The sequence below is a fragment of the Lutra lutra genome, chromosome 9, assembly GCF_902655055.1.
Source record: "Lutra lutra chromosome 9, mLutLut1.2, whole genome shotgun sequence".
Taxonomy (NCBI): Eukaryota; Metazoa; Chordata; class Mammalia; order Carnivora; family Mustelidae; genus Lutra; species Lutra lutra.
In genome coordinates, this window is record NC_062286.1 from 39,637,366 (window position 1) to 39,660,488 (window position 23,123).

The window sequence follows — 23,123 nt, forward strand, 5'->3', positions numbered from 1 at the left end:
CATTGTAACAGCCATGTGGTTTTCACACTACATAGCATCACTTTAAAATATGGAAATAAAATGATTAAAAGATATAAACATCCAGTTATCAGATAAATAAGTTCTGGGCAATGTAATATACAGCATGGCGACTATAATCAACAATACTGTTGTAGGTTTGAAAGTTGCTAAGAATAAATCTTAAATGTTCTCAACTCCCACAGAAGAAAGAAAATGTAACTATGTGAAGTGATGGGTGTGTTAACTCTTCTTACTGTGATAATCATTTCACAATACACATATCAAATCATCATATTGGACACCTTAAACTTACACAATGTTACATGTCAATTATATCTCAATAAAGCTGGAAAACTTTTTAATAAATAAGTAAAATATGTAAAGCACAAACTATCAGAAATATAAAAAGGAAATATTAAATCCACATAGTTTGACAACTTATAGTTCTTTCAGAAAGTAGCAGATCAAATAGATAAAAATAAAGGACATAGTAGTTATGGATAACATATTTGATGAAGCTTCACCTAATGTATAAGAATTTTGTACCCAATCATTCATTCAATACCATGCTTAAAGTAATTTACAAAATCAATCACCAATCAAAAGCTCAAAAAATTCCAGGAAACTTAAATATAGGCCACATTCTCAGACCACTTAAAACTAAAAATAAATAAATAAAAATAAATTTAAAAATAAAATTAAAAACTAATCTATCCACTTAAAAAATTGTTAACCCTTTTTAAGAATTCTCGGGGTAATTAAGAAATAAAAATTGAGATTACATACTATTTAGAAAAAAGAAAGAATTAAAAAAAGAAATTACATGCTATTTAGAAATCACTGTATCATAATGAACAAATATAGACACACCCTAAATGTCCAACTAATTGGGGACTAATTGGGCAAAATATGAGCAGACTTTTATGCAGGTATCAGGTGAGATTCATGACAAACATGTTATAAAAGAAATGTGTATAGCATAAGATTTTTAAAAGCAGGCTAGAAATCTGAATAGAAAATATGGTGACAATGATGGGGAAAAAATTTAAAAGACACATCAGTACAGGCTTAGAACACAAAAGGACAAAAAATAATACAAAAAAGAAGAAGAAGAAGAAGAAGAAGAAGAAGAAGAAGAAGAAGAAGAAGAAGAAGAAGAAGAAGAAGAAGAAGAAGAAGAAGAAGAAGAAGAAGAAGAAGAAGAAGAAGAAGAAGAAGAAGAAGAAGAAGAAGAAGAAGAAGAAGAAGAAGAAGAAGAAGAAGAAGAAGAAGAAGAAGAAGAAGAAGAGAAGAAGAAGAAGAGGAACTATTGAGAATTATTATAGTTCCGTATTAGCACGATGGGTGATTATTTTTCCTTCCCTTTTCTATTTTATATTTTGCAAAATATTTTTAGCCTGGAAAAGAAGGCAAAACTTTTTAGGTTAAATATTGATTGTATACATCTGTGGCAGAGAAAGATTTAGGATCTGCCAAACCACAAATTCCGTGCAGCAGGACCCCCCCCCCCCTCCGCCCACCACAGACACACTGCAGCCCCTGCCCCCCGGGTCTAATAAGCTCTGGGTCCGCGCGAATAACAAAAAACGAGGATTCCTGTCACCAGAAGAAACAGACTGGGCCTAGTGACGTGTTAGTGGCTGACAGCATGACGCATTTTGACCATGGGGCTGGGCTCCAAGCACCGCCTTCCAAGTAAACTAAAACCAAACGCGGAATGAAATCAATGGAAATGCCAAAGGAACCTCCCACCTTGGTGCTCCGAGGTTTCCCCCTCCCCCACACCCGCCCGAGCCTGGCGCGCGCCAGCCTGCACCCGCCGCGGGGTCCCATCTCCGCACAGCGACCTCTGCGTCCCGCACGGGAGGCCGGGGGCCGGATGCTCCACCTGCCCCAGGACTCCCTGAGCCCCCCTCCCACACACACGCCTCCCTGCTCCACCGACCCCATCCACTTCCTGCCCTATGCTGCACTCTTCCTACTCTTCCCCCCACCCACCGGTCCAGACCCCCTCTCGGGCCTGCCTGTCCCAAGGAGAGAGCGAGAGGATCCCCGCCCGCGGCTTCTCCGCGCCTCGGCCATGCCGTCCCCTCCCGGGGAACCAGGCCACCATCCCCCGGCCGACACTCCCGGCTCCTGGAAGGGACCAGGATCTCCAGTCCCGCCCACCACGATCTTCAGTCGGTCCCTTTTCAGGGTGGAGAATGGGGAGAAATCCTAGCCTGGCCCAAAGAAGAGGGGTTCTCAAATTGGGGATTCCTACCCTCCTTTGTAACTTTGACATTCTAGCTATTTCTAGGGATGAGGCATTGCACAGATGGCTTAAGACTAAAGGTGGCAAGCACTGGGGGGCGATTAAGAGTCTACCCAGGTATCTCCCCGCCCAACAAAAGGCCAGAAATTCCATCTTTAACTAGTCATTTGGTCCGCTGTAAAAAGGCAGATCCCGCCCTCCACCCCACCCTGCTCCCCTGTAGTAATCCGGGTCACCAAAGAAAAGTGGGGCTGGAAGGAGCCTGAAAGAGGACTTGGGAGTCGGGGTGGTGATCTTGAGAAAGGCAGGGGCGGGAGCTACTGCCGCGGGATACTGGGGCTGGGTGGCGAGGTTCAACGGGCCCGGGCACCGCGTGGCTGGGCAGGAACTTGGCACCTGCTTCAGTTTTGCTAGTGGTCCAGCGCCGACTGATTTCGGATTACCCCCCTCCCCCCAGCCTCACCCCCACCCCACCTCACCCCCACCCCACCCCACCCCACCTCACCCCCACCCCAACCCCCCGAACCGGGTGGAAACTAGAGCAACATCGCCAGTGACCGTGAGCTTTCATTCAAGGTGGACAACCTGTAGGCCTAGTGGGGAGTGAGCCGCAGGGCCCTCCCTGAGCGACTTGGAGTAAAATGCGCACCCTTCTGGAACTTCTGTAACATAAATGCTTTCGACTGGGTCTTTTCTGAGTTCATCTCCAACTCTACCTTCTAGGTCCTTCCTCTCTGCTTCCCCTGCCCGGAGGCCCTGAGCGTGCCCCTTCCTCTTCCCACCCCCACCTCGTGGTCCTGTCCACCCCACTATGGCACCCCAGTTTCAGCTTCTGTGCTGCACTGAGCTCTGTGCCCTACAGGGGCAGGGGCATGAGGCCAGGACCCGACCATTATTGTTTTTTAATTCAATTAATTAACATATAATATATTATTAGTTTCAGAGGTAGAATTTAGTGATTCATCAGTTGTATAGAACACCCAGTGTTCATTACATCATGTGCCTTCCTTAATGCCCACCACCCAGTTACCCCACTCCTCCACCCACCTCCCTTCCAAGAACCCTCAAAGTTTGCTTCCTGGAGTTCAGAATCTCTTACTTAACGGTTTGCATCCCTCTTGATTTTCATCTTATTTTATTTTTCCCTTCCTTCCCCTATGCTCATCTGTTTTGTTTAAATTCCACATATGAGTGAAATCATATGGTACTTGTCTTTCTCTAACTGACTTATATTGCTTAGCATAATACCCTCTAGTTCCAGCCACATCATTGCAAATGGCAAGATTCCTTTTTTTTTTTTGATGGCCGAATAATATTCCATTGTGTATATATGTATATATATATACCACATCTTCTTTATCCATTCATCTGTCAATGGACATCTGGGCACTTTCCATAGTTTGGTTATTGTGAACATTGCTGCTATAAATGTTGGAGTGCAGGGGCCCTTTCGGATCACTACATCTGTATCTTTGGGGTAAAAACCCAGTGGAGAAATTGGTGGGTCAGAGGGTAGCTCTATTTTCAACTTTTTGAGGAACCTCCATGCTGTTTTTCAGAGTGGCTGTACCAGCTTGCATTCCCACCAACAGTATATGAGCGTTCCCCTTTCTCCACATCCTTGAAAGCATCTGTCATTTCCTGACTTGTTAATTTTAGCCATTCTGACTGGCGTGAGGTGGTATCTCATTGTGGTTTTGATTTGTATTTCCCTGATGATAAGTGATGTTCAGCACGTTTTTTATGTGTCTATTGGCCATTTGGATGTCTTCTTTGGAGAAATGTCTGCTCATGTCGTCTGCCCATTACTGGACTGGATTATTTGGGGGTTTTGGGTGTTGAGTTTGATAAGTTCCTTATAGATCTTGGATACTAACCCTTTATCTGATAAGACATTTACAAATATCTTCTCCCATTGTGTCGGTTGTCTGTTGGTTTTGTCGACTGTTTCCTTTGCTGTGCAAAAACATTTTATCTTGATGAAGTCCCAATAGTTCATTTTCACTTTTGTGTCCCTTGTCTTTGGAGATGTGTTTAGCAAGAAGTTGCTATGGCCAAGGTCACAGACGTTGCTGCCTGTGTTCTCCTCCAGGATTTTGATGGATTCCTGTCTCACATTGAGAGGTCTTTCATCCATTTTGAGTTTATTTTTGTGTGTGGTCTAAGAAAATGAGGCCCTGAACTTCTTTAGGGCCCACTGTTTCTTGGGGTAAGAGTGGGAAGTGTGCTGGCTACCCTGTTAAGGGGCTTGCTATGCATAGAAAAATGAATTCTGTGGGAGATGGTGGGAGGGTTTCAGTCTCTGGATCAACCAGGATGGATATTTTAGACTTCTGCCAGGGTTAACGCAGAAATGGTGCTGAATGAGCAACTGAGAAGGGAGTAGGGGTGGGCGGGGAGAGTGGACCGTTTGCAGTCCTTACAATGACCCCACCTCCTCTCCATCAACTCTGCCTCCAGGGACCTGGCTGTTGCCGGTTCCCCAAACACACTGCTCCACTTCTAGCCACGGTGCCTTTGCAACAATGTGTGCCTTCAGCCTGGCTCCCCAGCTCTGCACCTGGCCTCCTTTAAGCAGGGTTCAGGCACAGCAGCAGCGCAGGTCTCCCTGGTTGCCCTCCCCCAGCCTCCCTCCACCCCCTGCTAAGGGTGGCGACTTGGGCTAGGCTCCTGTCCTCGCTCCACCCACCACATCCTGGCACCCCGCCCCCCTCATCAGGAGTCAGGTGTTTCCTTGCCGGTCCCCACTGCTGGTGTGTCTCTCAGCATGGGGACCCTCAGAACTGGAAGAGGTCCCCTGAGGCAGGACACCAACTGCACACCCCACCCACACCCCAGCTCCATGTAGCTCCTCTCCACCGCCATGGACACATTCTCCCCAGTCCAAGGGAGAAGCTGAGGCCGGGGCGGGGGTGGGGTGCGGGTAGTCCTCTCTCCAGGTTCTGCCTCTGGGCACATGTAGGAACATTCCTGACGGACAGTTCAGCTGGTGTTTGAGGTGTGTGTGGAGAGGCAGCTCATTTCTCTCATTCCTGCTGAACTGAGAAGGTGCAAACCATCCTGGAAAGCCCTATAACCCCCTTCATCCCGCCCCCACCGAAACAGACAGAGGGAGGAGGAGCTGGAGGACTGGAGGAGGAGGGAAAGCAAAGCCTTGGGTTTCTCCGTCTTTTCTCCCCTTCCCAAGCTTCGCCTTTTCTGCCTTCACTAATCCGGCCCTCCTCTTCCCGGAGGAAAAAAACTCTTCTAACTGGGTCAGCGGGCTGCAGGTCGAGCCGGGGCCCTTTCGCCCGCGCTCGCTCGGGCGTTGGTGGTGAGCTGTGGAAACAACCGCCCTCTTCTCTCGCACTGTTTCCATTGCTGCGTCCTCTGGCTTCCACGGCTCACCCCGCAGGGACATGAAGAGAACCGCTAAGATCCCTTCAGACCCTTGCACCGGCAATGTCACAGTTTATAGAGCGTGGGAGTGAAAGCTTTACGGTTGAGTTGAGGTTACTTCATGGATCCTCCACCAGCGCCCAAAGAAAGAATGAACCGTCTTTGTGGAAAGAAAAATTTCCCCTGACTTTTTGCTCCCGGCTCCTCCCTCTGCCCCCCACCTTGCTCTTGCGCTCACTCTCTCTTTGAAATAAAGTTTTTAGAATCTTCAAAAAAACCTAAAGTTTCTATTATGGATACACCGTATCAAGACAACAAGTTGTAGAAGGGAAGGAAGGTAGGTAGGAAGGCAGGAAAAGAAAGAAATAGAGGGGGGGGGAGAGAGAAAGAAAGAGAAAGGAAGGAAAGAAGGAAGAAAAAGGGAGAAGGAAAGAAAGCGGGGGAGGGAGGAAGGAAACAAGGAGAAGTGAGCCTTTTTTAGGTTTATCTTGTGACTGGGTATTTTTTGTCAGAGCCTTAATTGTGAGTATAGCAGAACCCAGGATAGTCCAGAAACAAAAAAAGGAGCTAAAGCCTCATTTATTGTGGAAATTAGTACCGGACAACTGGTCAGAAATAAATCCGGTTCTCTAAGCAACAACAAAATGACATTCAGAGTGACAGAATCGAAAAGACTGACAAAACTAAGAATCATAAAGCATGTGGGTAAAGAAAACTCACACACAGCTGGTGTAAGGATAAACTGGTACCATTGCTTTGGAGAAAAATTTGCCAATAGCTATGGAGGTTGAAGACAAGCTCATGTTCCAAGTAAGTCACTGCTCTCAAGGTCAATATCCTCTTGAAGCTGTTCCTTTCAAGCTGACACCCTAGGGAAGATCTTGCACATGGACCATAGGAAATACCAGGGTGTTCACTGTAGCGTTGTTTGTAAGAGCAAAGACTAGAAACAGCCTAAAGATCCATTAACAAAGGAATGGATAAACAGTGGCAGTTCTCATCACATCTCATTGCTCTTGTATCCCCCACAAATATGAAAGACTATGTGCTCCTTCACTCATTTTTTTTAAAGTTTTTATTGTGGTAAAATACATATAACATCTACCATCTTAACCACTTCTAAGTGTACAGTTCAGTGGTATTAAGTACATTCACATTGTTGCACAAACACCACCCTCCATCTCCAGAACTCTTATTTTGCAAAACTGAAACTCTGCACCTATTAAATAATAACTCTCCATCTCCCTGGCCCTCAGCTTCCAGCAACTGCCAATCTACTTTCTGTCCAGTGAATAAAAAACACAATGTACCTCATGTCAACGGCATCACACAGGACTTGTCTTTTTGTCATTGGCTTATCTCACTCAACATAAGGTTCTCAGGGTTTATCCATGTTGTGGTATGGGTCAAAATGTCCTTCCTTCCTTTTTAAAAGTTGAATAATATTCCATTGTGTGGATATACCACATTTCCTTATCCTTTCATCTGTGGGGGAGGAGGGGAGGACAGCTGGGTTGCTATGAACATTGGTGTACTCCTTCCCTCCATTTTAACTTGACGTCAAGCATTTTTCATCATAAATAGTTGTAAAATATATAGTTTCCAATGTGTTGTAAATATTGATGTTTAAAGGTAAGACCTTTCCATCACTCTTTTTAATTGTTTCTGATAGAATGTAAATAAATAATATATCGATTCTTATTTCAGCCATCACCTGTTTTTAAAAGCAAAAACAAGTTCTTTTAACTTTTGGAAATTTTTCATCATTCTTTCTCCCCTTTATGAATTCTATCCGTCTTCCCGCCTAGAAGTTTATTCTAATGTAATATGCTTTTATGCTTGAAGATCTTTGATTGATCATACTTCTCTGCCAGAAAAACACATAAATTGCAATTTTAATTTCCTGTAACCATGAATTTCTAAGTATGAAAAATTTGTTTAGATTATGCCATTATTCCAGCTATGAGTAGTGTAGATGGTTCAAAGAGAACATAAATTATGAACATTGAAAATTAAGAGTTAAACATAAAAAAGTAGTCATTGGTGATATTGTACTAGAGTTGCAAGATGTTACCATTGGGGGGTTACTGGGTAGAGTGTATGAGAGCTCTGTATTACTTCTTATAACTGCAGTATCAACCTCTAATTATCTCAAAATAAGAATTTTTGTAAAAAAAATAACTTTGAGGGAAATTTTAGCTCTTAATGAGATGGAGAGTGCCCAGTTAATGAAGTCACAGGAAATTATTACGTATTGCTAAAAAAGGTTCAACACCAATTACTTTCCTACTTTTATTTTTTTATTTTTTAAAGATTTTATTTATTTTTTTAATGGAGAGATACACAGCAAGAGAAGGAACACAAGCAGGGGGACTGGGACAGGGAGAAGCAACCTGATGCAGGGCTCGATCCCAGGACCCTGGGATCATGACCTGAGCCGAAGGCAGATGCTTAACAAATGAGCCACCCAGATGCCACCCCCTTTTTTTTTTTTAACTTTTTTTTTTTTTTTGACAGACAGAAATCACAAGTAGGCAGAGAGGCAGGCAGAGAGAGAAGGGGAAGCAGGCTCCCCGCCGAGCAGAGAGCCCGATGTGGGGCTCGATCCCAGGACCCTGGGATCATGACCTGAGCAGAAGGCAGAGGCTTTAAACCACTGAGCCACCCAGGTGCCCCCCCCCTTTTTAAATACAATGTAAGCACTGAGAAATTTTGTCCCTATAAGTAGTTGGTTTTGTTATAGCAGAGTCGCTAAATCTTTTAACTAAATATATATATATATTATATATGCATATATAATATATATATATATTTCTTTTTTTTTTTTCCAAACAGAAAACCACAATGGTGAACTACCACCAGAAGTTCACCTTAGGGGTGCCCGGATGGCTCAGTCAGTGAAGCGTCTGCCTTCTACTCAGGTCATGATGCCAGGGCCCTGGGATTGAGCTCCGTGTCAGGCTCCTTACTCAGCAGGGAAGCTGCTTCTCCCTCTGCCTGCTGCTCCTCCTGCTTGTTCGTGCTGTCTTTCTTTCTGACAAATAAATAAAATCTTAAAAAAAAAAATCATCTTCGTGATCTATTAGTTACTGTATTAGTTTGCTAGGGCTGCTGTAACAAGAGAAATGTATGGTCTCACAGTGTGGAAGCTAGAAGTCAGAGACAAAGGCTGAGTTAGTTCCCTCTGAGGACCATGAGGAAGAATCTGCGCCATCCCTCTCCCCTAGCTTCCAGCAGGTTGCCAGCCATCTTTGGGATTCTTGGCTTGTGGAAGCACCACCCTGATGTCTGTCTTTATTTCTGCATGACACTCCCCCAAGGTATGTCTCTGTGTCCACATTTCCCTTTTTTATAAGGACACCAGTTATACCGGATTACAACCCGCCATAATAAGGTCCTAATGACCTCATCTTAACTTGACTTTACCTCCGATAGAACCCAATCTCTAAATAAGGTTACTCTCTGAAGTACTGGGGGTTAGGACTTCAACATATGATTTTCAGGAGGACACAAACAATTCAACCCATAACAGTTGCCAACTAGAGTAGGTCTTCTTTCAATTGTGTTGAAAGCAAAGACTTGGGAACCACTAACCTGTAAGTGGATTGATTACCATCGTGAGAATTATTCACTGCTCAGTTGCTGGAAGCAGACTCAAATAGGCTTTACCACTGTCTATGGGGTAGCTATGAACTGTACCATTCTTACGTCACCTAGAAGCAACTGCCTTCACTGATGAACTTAGAAGGGGTTGGGGAAATAGAAATATTTTTAATTTCAAAACAAATTTGCCAAAACAATATTTTAATTTAATGTTTTCATTTTATCAGACTTTAAACTTTGCGGGGGTTTTATTTAAGATTTTTTTAAATTTTTAAAAAGATTTTATTTATTTATTTGACAGATCACAAGTAGGCAGAGAGGCAGGCCGGGTCGGGGGTGGGGGAAGCAGGCTCCCCACCAATCAGAGAGCCGGATGTGGGGCTCAATCCCAACACCCTGAGATCATGACCTGAGCCAAAGGCAGAGGCTTAACCTACTAAGCCTTTAGGCACCCCTAAAGATTTTATTTATTTGACAGAGAAAGAGACAGTGAAAGAGGGAACACAAAAGGGGGGAGTGGGAGAGGGAGAAGCAGGCTTCCCATGGAGCAGGGATCCTGATTCGGGACTCGATCCCATGACCCTGGAATCATGACCTGAGCCAAAGGCAGACACTTAACAACTGAGCCACGCAGGCACCCTAAACTTTGTTTTCATGAAAACTTTGGAGCTAAGGTTTTACCTCATTTGATTCATTGCAAATAAAAAGGCTTCCAGCTAACCGCTTTGGCAAAGTCCGTCGTCAATGTCAAAACAATTAGCAAATCAGACTTTGTGTCAAAAAAGAAAGTGTGGTTCCTTTCGCAATGCTGCTGAGCACGCTAGGAATGAGCATGCATCCCATAATACCTCTCTGGCTTCTGCATTCTAGCTCTACAGAGAGAGGTGAGTAAAGTGATGAGGGCCAGGAGTTGGCCATAATCTAGCTCCAGCGTTTCTCCCAGACACCCTATTTGCCAGAATCTTGGGAACTTTCCCCAGGAGAAATGCTTATCCACAGCTATGGATGCAAAATGAAAACTATCTGAGTGTTTCCCTTTGATTATTGCCCCCATAGAGTTTTGACCCCCCCTAGGCATTGCACCACAGTAACCCACAGGACGGCCTGTCTGCCTTTTTGTTTTAAAGCAAGAAAAGAGAGATTATGAAAGGGGAGGCAGGGAAAGCGAATCAGCACAAAGACTAGACACAGACATTTGCTCCTGGGCAGATCTGTCTTAGAAAAGAGAACCAATGGGAGCTGAAGATCTGGGAATGAGCCCCTAAAAATAACGTGTATCCCCAAAGACAGCCAGCCTCCTTGTCCCCCCCCCCCCCAGGGTATGAATCCTCTGGTTGGAGGACCACTGAACTGTGGAATATTCACAATCCTACTACACAGCATTTAAAATAAAAAACTAAATCTCTATGTATCAACACAACTCAAAGACATATGGTATGACAATGTTTCTATACATTGAAACATTCTCCAGAAAAAGTGGGAGTGGCACAGGTGGGTGGAATTGACAGGTATTTGCATGGAGATAAAGCAAGGCCCTGTTAACTCTAGAGCTCAAAGAAAGGCCTTTCTAGCCCCAGACAAGCTAACCCCTTCCAAGGAGACAGTATCTTCTCCACAGTTCAGGATTGGCAAGAGGAGGCAGCAGGCCATTGATTCCAAGTCGCCCCTGCAGTCAGTGTCTTATGAGCCATGGTACCGAGCCCTGATGAATTTCTTACCAATGCCCAGTCCAGTTAATGTGCTCCGAATGCCTTCAATTCATGTAAATTAAAATTACTTTATTTCCATGTTTTAAGAACAAACACCTTCGAGAGAAACAAAGACTTACTTAAATTTGGCACAGATACTGGTGACTCTCTTACCTTATCTCTCTCTGGATGCTTTTAAAAATAAGGGACTTGCTTGACCGCGTGCAAGTCATCGCCGTTGTTCCCGTGCCTTCACGCCATCCCACGTGAGTGCCGCAGCTTGGGGTACAGGAGCTCACCTGGCAGCGACGAGCGGGCCCCGCCCAGCCCTCTGCACACCTGGCCCTACTGCAAGCAAGCATCCCCAGAATTCTCGCAAATTGCATCTGCTCTCCCACCTGCTGCAAAGCGGATGTCGTTGTGGTTGCATTGAGAATCCACCACATTCTGTAAAAAATATCATTGGGGTCACAAAGCCTCCTTGGTAGGTTTCACATGTTGCCTTGGCATACCCCACACCCTCTGTCATGCTCTGTACAAAGGGGCTGCCACCCCCATGGCTGACACTTTTCTTAGCTGCAAGGCTGGAAGGCCTCCAAGCCAGCTGCAGCTCTCTTTCAGGTGACCAAGATGGCCGGCCTGGACTTGACTGTTTCCTTGTCACGTTCAGTCATGTGGGTTAAGGGACAGCCCTGTGTCTACACAGCCGGGGACACACCGTACATGTGTACATCTACATGCCAGGGATGCCCTGCTGTAAGTCACAGTCATAACCATCATTACAAAGTGTTTTCCTTCCCCGGTCTCCCTCATCTTCCATCTGAAAATCTAACATGTAGTGAGCAAGTCCCCAGTGCTGTAGACATATTGTATCTACTGCAGCCCACTTAAATGTCCATTAACAGGAAAACTAAATTCTGGAACACCCATAAAGAATGCACCCATTGAGAAGAATGAGATAGATTTACATGTGCTGATAGGAAGAGCTTTCCTTCTTCTACTATTAGCTAAGAAAGGGAGGTTGCAAAAAATGCAGGCGTCATACAACCTCGTGTCAGTTGATTGAGCAACCGACTATTGCTCTCAGTTCACATGATCTCAGGGTTGCGAGATGGAGCCCTGCCTCAGACTCCGCACTCAGCAGGGAGTTGCTGGAGATTCCTGGCATAGTCACAGTGGAAAACAGTATGGAGGTGCCTCAAAAAGTTAAAAATAGAATTATCCTATGTTCCAGTAATCAAACTACTGAGTTGAGTATTTACAAAAAAAAATTACAAAAATAGAGGCACCTGGGTGGTTCAGTCAGTTGAGCCTCTGACTCTTGATTTCCAGCTCAGGTGATGGTCTTGGGGTCCTGGGATCGAGCCCCATGTTGGGCTTCAGGCTCAGTGGGGAGTCTGCTTGGGATTCTGTCTCTCCTTTTCCTTCAGACCCTCCCCCCAGTCATGCTTTCTTTCTCTCTAAAATAAATAAGCAAAATCTTTATAAAAAATACAAAAACACTGGGGCGCCTGGGTGGCTCAGTGGGTTAAAGCCTCTGCCTTCGGCTCAGGTCGTGATCCCAGGGTCATGGGATTGCGCCCTGCATTGGGCTCTCTGCTCAGCGGGGAGTCTGCTTCCCTTCCTCTCTCTCTGCCTGCCTTTCTGCCTACCTGTGATCTCTGTCTGTCAAATAAGTAAATAAAATCTTTTAAAAAAATACAAAACCACTAATTCAAAGGGATACATGCACCCCTATGTTTATAGCAGCGTTATTAACAATAGCCAAATTATGGAAGCAGCCCAATGTCCATCGATAGATGAATGGAAAAAGAAGATGTGGTACATTTATACATGGATTATTATTCAACTACAAAAAGGAATGAAATCTTACCATTTGCAATGACATGGATGGAGCTACAGAGTATAATGCTGAGGGAAATAAATCAGAGAAAGACAAATACCATATGATTTCACCCATATGTGGAATTTAAGAAACAAAACAAATAAGCAAAGGAAAAAGAGAGAGGAAGAGAGAGAGAGAGAGAAACCAAGAAACAGACTCCTTTATAGAGAATACATTGGTGGTTACTGGAGGGGAGGTGGGTGAGGGTAATGGACAAAATAGGGGATGGGGATGAAGGATGTGATGAACACTGGATGATGGATGGAAGGGCTGAACTGTGCACTGAAAATTAATATAACACTATATGTTAACTACACTGGAACTAAAATAAAATATGTTAAATGTTCCACCTAGGGGTAAGTACCTTGGATGATTTGAGAAGGCTGGGGAGCACACATTAAAATCAAAGTAATAGTAGTAATTTTTTTAAAGTCCATCCACCACTTAAGTTCTACCAACACAGCTCAGCCCAAGTTATGTTATGACATGGCGGGGAGGGGTGTCTGCAACACAGTCCTCACCAGGCAAAATCCATGGGTGGGGCAGACACATGGAACAGATAATGCCACGTGGTTTGACTCTAGACTCAGGTAGCAACAGTGTGAGGTTTATTTGTTCTGGGATTCAAAGTGGAAAGGCTAGGGCACCCTGAAGTAATGAGAGGCGGGCATCCACTGGGGCTGGAAGGCTTCAGGATAGCAACCGGCAAGAAGGAAGGGGATATGATGCGCCAGAGCCTGAGAGAGAAGAGTGAAGAATGCTCCCAGGCATTCACCCAGGCTTCACACAGGTCCCCGGCCAGTGCCTAAAGCCAAGGATAAAGAGGAATGAGGTCCGTGTTCTACAGCACAGAAGCTGGTCGCCAGGTTTAAATAGAACGGAATTTCAGGCAAAGGGAACAGCAAGGACAGGAGCTCAGGGTTTAGACAGTTTCAAGTTCAGTGAGAATGTAGGGCCAGGGGCCTGAGCGGAGGCTAGGAGGAGCTAGCACCCAAAAGCTCTAAGCCAAGCCCTGTTTCCGCTTCCATCCTGTCTTGCAAGTCATAGAAGTCTGCAAGAGTGACACTGTCAGATCCCCTTTAGGAGAATAATGATCATGGCAGGGTGGCTGAAGGTGTGGCCAAGAAAGGGACTCATGTGAAGGCTGTTGCAGCAGCCCCAAGAAAAAATCTTGAGGCTGTAGGGTGATGTGTGGCAGTGGGGAGGACTGGGTGTGGTCACCAGAGGACCTTCAGTCCCACACAAGGCAGGTGGTTGCTGCCCCATGGTCTTCTCCTTCCTGCTGAGCACCCAGACTACCCTTCGGAGTGGTGTGCAAGTCACCAACGCCTCTCCCTCCTCAGCCCTCAGCGCCTGTCTTGCTAGAGCCATTATGAGTGACAACAAAGGAAGTGGACACTCTGCTTTCCTGCTTACTCTCACCTTCTTCACCTCTTGTAAACTCTCCTTACCCTCTATCTCTGCAGCCCCTACAGGAGAGCCTATTCCAAAGGTCATTTGCGAGCCTCTGTCTTTGTCCTCAAGCCCGCAGTTTTAACCGTCCCCAGCTGCCCTGCAAGCCCGCATCGATGGCCCAGGCCCAGATCATGGACCCCAGCCTGCTCGCTGGGCTGGAAGGTGGTAACCGTGAAAAAGAGGGCGACTCTCCCCTGCGGGGCTTCGGATGACATCACATCCTCCCAACTCGAAATCTGGCTCCTCCGCTGGCCGAAGGGCGCGACATCCCCCGTCCGCGTCCCACCCGCTCCAGCGCTCGTCGGCACACGTCGCGCAGCGCAGAGCGCGCCATGGCCTCCTGGGTGACCTCCCTGCTCCTGCCGCTGGCCCTGCTGCTCCGTGAGTTAGCGACCCTCGGGAAGGGCGGGGGACGGGGCAGACGAGGAGCGCGGGGTTCCCGGCTCAGCCTCAATGCCTGCCGCCCGCAGATGCCGCCGCGGCCGTCGGGCAGAGCGGGTTCCGCATGTCGCCGGCGAAGGTGGTCGGACAGCCGGGAGGGAAGGTGGAGCTGCAGTGCGAGGTGCTGCTGTCCCCTGCGGCGCCGGGCTGTTCCTGGCTCCTCCAGAAGAACGAACCTGCCGCCCGCCCCGTCTTCCTCCTGTACATCTCCAATATCCGGAGCAAGGCGGCCGACGGACTGGACCCCAAAGAGATTTCGGGCAAGAAGATCAGGGCGACCGTCTACAGCCTCACCCTGCACCACTTCCGCAAGGAGGACGAAGGCTACTATTTCTGCTCTGTCCTGAGCAACTCCGTGCTGTACTTCAGCCCCTTCGTGCCGGTCTTCCTGCCAGGTCCGGGCGCCCGGGGCGTGGCACCTCTCGGTGTGGGGTTTAGGGCTCACCTATGAACCTGTTTTTTTTTTTTTTTTTTTTTTTTTATATGGAACCCCGCTTTTGAGCCTCTTAGCGCCCTTGGGGGCGTGGGGGCTACTTAATACTGCTTCCATTTCACAGACAAGGGAACTGAGGCCAAGGTGCGGCTGGGTCGGGGCTGAAGATGGCTTCTTAGGTCCCGCGGATCTGGGCTCGAGTTCGGGTGCTTGTTTGCCCCTGGACAGTTCCTTAAATTCTGTGAGCCTGCGTTTGGCTACCAACCCAAGCCCCCAAGCCAGCAGGTTAAGCCCTGGAGAGAGGCTGGGAGACTGGGTGCGGGCTGCTGCGTTCCTGTCAGAGGCGCCAGGTGCGCTCGGCCCCGCCCGGGACGCAGCAGGCTACCGCGCGCGCCGCGAAGGGGAGAGCGCGAATCCTGGAGGTCCCCAATCCATCTCCTCTCTCTGAGTGCAGAGGTCGGCGCGGGCGAAGGAGGCGCCCCATCGGGCAAAGGCGCGCCAAGCCGTGCGGAGGGTTAGTGTCGATGTCCCCTGTCCGACTCCAACCACGCTCTGTTTCTCCCGCAGTCAAGCCTACCCCTACGCCCGCGCCGCGACCACCCACGAGGGCGCCCACCAACACGTCGCAGCAGGGGTCTCAGCGCCCCGGCATCTGCCGGCCGGCGGCTGGCAAGCCAGGTGAGACCCGCGCAGGGGTCCCAGGACGGGGACCCGCCAGGGGCGGTGTGGGCAGGAGGCGCGGGGGTGGGGGAGAGCCCCCGCCAGGCTCAGCCCTGATCGTGAAGATAGAGCCAAAACCTGTCCAAGTGGTGGGGAAACCGAGACCGGACCCGAGGGACAGGCCCGACCTGGTGGTGTGGGTTAGAGAATCCCGGCCAGTTCCTAAACGCCGGCGTCTTCCGTGTTTTCAGTGGAAAAAAGTGTGCTTGCCTTTGCCTGTGAAATCTACATCTGGGCACCGCTGGCTGGAACCTGCGCGGTCCTTCTACTGTCACTGGTCATCACCGTCATCTGCAACCATAGTAAGTTCTAGGGCCGCTCGGAGTGGCAGGGGAAGCGGGGGAAGGTTTGCTCTACTTCCCCCTCCTTCGCGGCTTGCTCCAGGCAGCTTGCCCGGAGATAGGATGGAGGTTTCTGGACCCTGAGCTGTACTGTAGGGTCAGGCACAGCCCATTTCTCTCCTGGAGACAGAACTCGTGAAACCCCTTCCCACTCCTCTTTCCACTCTCTGGGACGTTCTTAGGGAGACAGAGCCCTTATTCCAGGATGGGCAGGAGCATTGTGTTCCATTGGCCACAGAGAAAGTGGTAGAGAGTACAGTTTCTGGCTTATTACAACCCCCCCCCCGTACACCCCCCCTCAGAGAGTGTGCCCCTGTGGCCCTCGGACTAGTGCTCAGGAAGACTGGATCAAAACCATGACTTGTTGAGATTTACCCTCTGCCACCTCCCAGTGAACCCCCTACTACTTAGGGTCCCACTGTAGGTGACTGTACTAACCCATCTTAGCCCACATGTGTATTTGCAATGCTTTTAAAATTGATGAGAAGAGGGATGGAAAAGCAGCTCTTACTTGGTTTTCAAGAGTTATAGTTCTAAAGAAATAGGAAAAGGGAAGGAGGAAATAAATCTATGTGGGTACTATTGGTGGTGGGGAGGCAGTCATTTTACTTCTTCTTTTTCTTATCCAGGGAACAGAAGACGGGTTTGCAAATGTCCCAGGTGAGTCTTATAACCCCTAGGGCTGCTAACACTGGCCAGCCCTCTGCACAGGTCCTAGCTTCCCAAGCAGCCTTTGGTGGGAACCTTTCCCAGAGAGAGGCCATGGAGAATTCTGGGGGCAGGGAGTCAGCACAGTTTCTGAGCAAAGAGCGACACAAGGCTGGCAAGGTGAGGAAATGGGAGGCACGGTTTGGGCTCATGGGGAGAGCAGTATGACTTCTGTAAGTCTCCATTTTCTCTGACCTGGCTCCAAAAATCCCAAACAGGATTCCCCCTATTAGTCCTAGTTCTCCACAGCCTTGAGGTCTCTTACCTGGATGATTCCAATTGAGTTTTATTGTTTTCTTAAGAAAACTTTTTTTTTCTATTGTTTGTTCTAGATTTTTGAGTAATTAGTCTTTCATTGGAGAACCAAATAAGCAATGCCTAGACTCCTAATTTCCCTGTGTCAGTGTAGTGCCTTGATTTACCACCAAGGACTAGAAGGGAAACAGAGGCAGGAGCAGTTAGCTATCTGGCAGCCCAAGTGACTCCCCGATCCAATTCCAACCCGTGATCATTCTGAGATGATCAGGAAAAAAAAAAAAAAACAAACAAAAACAAAGACCAGTGCGTGGAAGAGAAGTCTCAATCTTTTTTGTCCTTTGAACTTAGGCTGAGGCAGCCTGTGCTAACATCTAATTGACCCCACTCTGGCCCTGCACCATGATGGGGGTTACATGTAGGTTCTCTCTTCTCCAGGAATCCCATGTGATAGATGCCACAGTCCCATCTCACAGCTGAGCAGCTCAGATCGGGAAATCTACCCAAACCTGCAGAGACGTGATGACTCTCAGATTATCAAAATAATACTACATTTAAGAAAAGTCTACAGAGTACCAGTTCCTTGTTTTATATATTTTTTTATTATTTATTTAAATATTTTATTTATTCGACAGAGATTGCAAGTAGGCAGAGAGGCAGGCAGAGAGAGAGAGAGGGAGAAGCACGTTCCCTGCTGAGCAGAGAGCCCCATGTGGGGCTTGATCCCAGGACCCTGAGATCATGACCCAAGCCAAAGGCAGAGGCTCTAACCCACTGAGCCACCCAGGCACCCCTATATATTTCTTTTTAAATATCAAGTTTCATAACAATCTTTCAAGTAGTTGCCATGACCACCACTTTTTCAGATGAGGAAAATGGCAGTTAGGACATTTAGTGACTCATCTAAGGCCACACTGATGCCAAATAGCAGAGCTCAGACTTCTTTATCCAAGCTCAGGCTCCTTCCTGCATGGGGGATGGAGATGTTTAAGGATAATCAGTTACTTTCAGTGGATGAAAATACTTCAAATTTTATACCTAGGGTTTGCATTTCCCACTCCTTGGTATCTCTCTGCAGGAAACCAATTCCAATATCTCATACAATGTTATTTTTTAAAATATGTGTCAGTATTTTTAACGGAAATGTAATGAATATATTGTAATGAATTGTAATAATGTATTCTAATGCCTGTATTATGAATGGTATAACAAGGGGGACAAAGACCCTTTAAAAACAGAGAAAGATTTTTAGCATTTGCAAGTACTTGGGGTGCAGTTGGGAGCTTTGGCAGGAGAATCACACACTCAGTGATGACTGAGGGCAGCTCAGCTTCTGGAGAGGTTTGGAGGACAGTGTGTGTAGACCTGACATTCATGATGAATCAGCCCATTCAGGAGGTGTTAGCCCAGTCCTGAATTAACACACATTTTTAGTGGGACATCAAATTTGAGTCGTCTGTGTGCATAAAGTAGCTCTGCTTGGCTGATGGTGGTCATTTCCTCACATCCTCCCGGGGGACCGAGAATCAGCTCAACTGGTAACTTCGGTCATCAGCCTCCCTCTCTCACCTCCACGGGCACCTGACAAAGGCTCCCGGAAGCCAGACTAACTGGGCTCCGATTCTGGCTCCATCACCTCCTAGTTATGTTAGAACTTGGGCAAGTTCTCTCATCTATTTCCCAGTGGCCTCCCCTCCAGGTTGCTGTGATAGCAAGATGGCAAACGTGAAGCACTTGACACTTTCTGACGTCATTCACTCAGTTCCACGATGGTATTCCAGGGACAAATTCGCAGACCCTGCAGGGGCTGGGAGGCTGGGGCAGGCGGGACAGATGTGGATGGAGGCAGTTAGCACACTGTGGGAGTTCTTGCTGCAATCGCGGTTTACCGTCTGCCTCTCTTTCAGGCCAATGCCCAGACCAGGAGGCAAGCCCAGCCCTTCAGAGAAATACGTCTAACATGGAGATGGGCCCTGTGCGACAGCCACTACAAGACCGAACAGAATTCTCTCTATGAGAACAGCAACAGTCCTTCCTTCCTTATATATCCATTCTCATTATTATTTTTGTGGGGGTGGGGTGGGAAGGGTGACTTCTTCATGTGTTTTCCTTAGTTGACACAAAACAAGACTGTACGTCTACAGTACACCACAAGGGCTCTGATACCATTGTGTGCTCGCACTGGGGTGAAGGGTGGGCAGGCCAGAGCTACCACAAGCCGTGTTCTCAGAATCTGGTGGTTTGAGCTGGGTGTGTGTGGGGGGGGATTTGCTTAGCAAGATGCGGTCCAAACCTCTTTCATTGACATTCAGGGATGGGGAGCAGCTTGAGCAGAGTCACAGCAAGTCTCAGGGCTCGTTCTCCAGCCATTCAGGTCTTTCTTCTGGAGATTTCTGTATCAGTGTGGGGGTGCTGTGTCTCAAACCCTAGGAGCACAGGTGATTTCTTGAGCAGCAGCCCTAGGCCCACAACTGCACCCACAGCCCTAAGGGGGTTCTAGGAGAACTTTTGCCTTTCACAGAGTTCTCTAAGGTGGTTGAATCCTATCAGACTTTTTTTTTTTTTTTTTTGTAACAACATGTGGAACTCCATGGAGTGGGAAATCCTCAACTAAAGTGGAAGGGGTAAGCTGAATCCTGGAAAATGAGAAACTCCACCTCTAAAGACAATCTGTGGGAACTCCCCCAGTGGAGGCCGAATGGCTCTCCCAGCCCCCCGCAGTGCAGAGGGGCCCGTGAAAGAGGAGAGACCACCCTCTGACAAGTATGATCTGAGCATCAGCACAGTGGAACGGCGGTCCTCTTGAGCCTCTGAACTTGAGACACCGTATCCGCTCGTGCTCCTAGAACATCATGACTGCTGATGGTGCGGAATGGAATGGTTACAGAGCTGCCAGCACGGCCCTGGCCTCCCCTCAACCTGCAGATGAGGGGCTGGGACGGAAGACACTCTGGTGAGGAGGCGGCCAGCCAAACCGGCTGCCCTCCACACACGTGTTTCCTCTCGTCCGAGTTGAACAAGAATCGAGTCCTCACTGGAAGAAAAAACTCAAATGAAGAAGTAAGAATCACCCATAATTCTTTACCTCAGGTGTAATCCATTGTTAATAGCATGGTGTACATTCTTCCTGATGATTTTCTGTGCATATATGTGAAGTATATACTTCTGACTTTTAAAAAATGCAATTGCTCTGCTTTTTATAAATGGTTTTAATAAAAAACATTGATGGCATCAGTTTTGTTTTTGTGGGTTTTTTTTTTTTTAATAAACACATAGTGTATTATTAGCCACAGGGGTACAGGTCTGTGAATCACCAGGTTTACACACTTCACAGCACTCACCATAGCACACACCCTCCCCAATGTCCATAACCCCACCACCCTCTCCCTACCTCCCTACCCCCGGCAACCCTCAGTTTGTTTTGTGAGATTAAGAGTCTCTTATGGCTTGTCTCCCTCAGGATCCCATCTTGTTTCATTTATTCTTTCCTACTCCCCAAACCATCCACGTTGCATCTCCACTTCCTCATATCAGGGAGATCATATGATAGTTGTCTTTCTCCGATTGACTTATTTCGCTAAGCATGATACCCTCTAGTTCCATCCACGTCGTCGCAAATGGCAAGATTTCATTTCTTTTGATGGCTGCATTGTATTTCGTTGTATATATATGCCACATCTTCTTTATCCATTCATCTGTTGATGGACATCTAGGTTCTTTCCATAGTTTGGCTATTGTGGACATTGCTACTATAAACGTTTGGGTGCACGTGCCCCTTCGGATCACTACATTTGTATCTTTAGGGTAAATACCCAGTAGTGCAATTGCTGGGTCATAGGGTAGCTCTATTTTCAACTTTTTGAGGAACCTCCATGCTGTTTTCCAGAGTGGTTGCACCAGCTTGCATTCCCACCAACAGTGTAGGAGGATTCCCCTTTCTCCGCATCCTCGCCAGCATCTGTCATTTCCTGACTTGTTAATTTTAGGATGGCATCATTTTTAATGACAAAATAGCACGCCATTTTTTAGTGTGCCAACTTTTATTTATTACTCAGCATTTAATTTTCCAGTTTCCAGTGTTTCACTACTCTAATACCACTGCCAAAACTTTGGCACGTGCGTTTGTGTCTTTAGGATAAAACCCTAAATGTAAAATTATTAGGTCAGTCACTACTTTCACTGTGGACTCCATGTTTTCCCATCAGCTAGAACTGATTAGCCTCTCCTGACATCACCTTGTCTTTTGTTCTTTCGTGGTAACGGGTAAGCTGATACTTCTCTCGTAATAAATCACAAAATCTTCACCCTTGTTGAGGTAAAATATACATACTGAAAAGTCCCCAAATCCTAAGTGTACAGCAGCTCCAAGACCTCATCAAGCGAATACACTCACATAGCCAGCACCAGGTCAAGAGAGAACTTTCCCTGCCCTGAAACTGCCTTTTGCAACCTTAACTTTTAAAAACCAAGACACTTTTAAAGAACAGAAGTTAAGAGGAAAAAGTGCCTCAGGTGCGAAAAAGCAGAAGTGAAAGCTAAGAAAGTTCCCATGAGACAAAGTCTTGCCCTTGTCCCCTTCCTCCCCAAACCAATCCAGCGACAGAACCAGGATCCACTGCAGGGACTGGAACCCAGTTTAGAGCAGGCTCCAGGGCTCTGAGGCTGCCTGTCCCTGGGTTCCCTGGGAGGGGGGGACAAGGAACATCTTGCTTCCTTATGTGACACACTTGAGAGGATGGCCGTGGAAGGCCAATCTTAAAGAACCCGGGCTAGCATGAAGAGAGGAAAAGGGCTTTTCCTCTTTAACTTGCAACACAGCTAATGAGTGGCTGGGAAGCCACCCTGGGGAGGCTCGGAAAGGGTTGAATACTTACTGATTTTCTCATACCCCCAAAGAAGTTTCACTTGCCATAACTAAAAAGGTAAACACTATTTTGGAGATTAAAAATATCAAGATGGTGGGGGGCGCCTGGGTGGCTCAGTCGGTTGGGTGTCCAACTCTTGATCTCAGTTCAGGGTCGTGAGTTCAAGTCCTGTGCTAGGCTCCACGCTAAGCTCTTTCCGCGTATGCAGAATGAACAGTTGGATGTTTGTGGTCACCGGCAAGCCCTGAGCCTAAATTCACAGCCACCTTTCATGTTTTCAGCCTCAGCCTGCAGCTTGTTTTTCTGTTTTCTCCCTGGATCTGAGGGCCAACTCTGATGAATTCCTTTCTCTATGTTGTTGTTGTTGTTTTTTGTTTTTTGTTTTTAAGTAGCCTCCACGCTTAGCGTGGAGCCCAGCACAGGGCTTGAACAGTTCAAAGCTGGAAGACTCAAGTCCAAGTCATATTTCACTTGCCAGCTTCTAGCCCGAGTACTGACTCTACAAATTTCCCCACGGGCAAGATGCCCATAACACATTTTTTGGACCCTGAGAAACAGGAAGTAGAGAAATGACTTCTCTATCATGCAGTTAGCTTGGTGGTTCAGTGAATAAATATTCATTCCCTCAACAAAAAACATATTCCTTTTGTGGAAGAAAGAAACCGGAGAACATTGTCATTTGTTTCTCCGGTTGTGACACTGCCCTTCGGAGAACCCATGCCACACTTGAACATCCCGCATGACTCTTCAGCCAGTGGCACAGGGAGAAGTCTCTCTTTTCCACCAGCAAGAAGCCGCCCCTCCGTCCAGCCCAGGGCTGTGTGTAAATATCTCCCACATCCCCCCACCATCGCCACCCTAATATTGTGACCACCAGGGGCAGGCAACACTTACTCTGCTCCTAAAGGCAGGCTTGAGCTATGTTTCTCCACCAAAGGAACTGACGGAGGCCACAAATGCCTACGATTAGGTTGAATGCAGAGTTCTGAAAGCAGCTTCCTGGCCCTGTGTTCTCTAGCAAGTGACTTCAGGTCTCAAAACCTTGGTTTCCCCACTTTTAACATGGGGGTAATGATAATCCCAACCTCAAAGGGTTG

General features: G+C 47.1%; 1 protein-coding gene across 1 annotated transcript; it reads left to right on the forward strand.

Moving 5' to 3' along the window:
* Positions 1 to 14,167: 14,167 nt before the first annotated feature.
* Positions 14,168 to 19,720, forward strand: CD8A (CD8 subunit alpha). Its single transcript, XM_047746685.1, has 6 exons — positions 14,168 to 14,644; positions 14,734 to 15,099; positions 15,705 to 15,815; positions 16,049 to 16,159; positions 16,828 to 16,858; positions 19,069 to 19,720. Exons 1-6 carry the CDS (start codon positions 14,596 to 14,598, stop codon positions 19,118 to 19,120), a joined length of 720 nt encoding a protein of 239 aa, XP_047602641.1. The 5' UTR covers positions 14,168 to 14,595; the 3' UTR covers positions 19,121 to 19,720.
* The last annotated feature ends 3,403 nt before the right edge of the window (positions 19,721 to 23,123 follow it).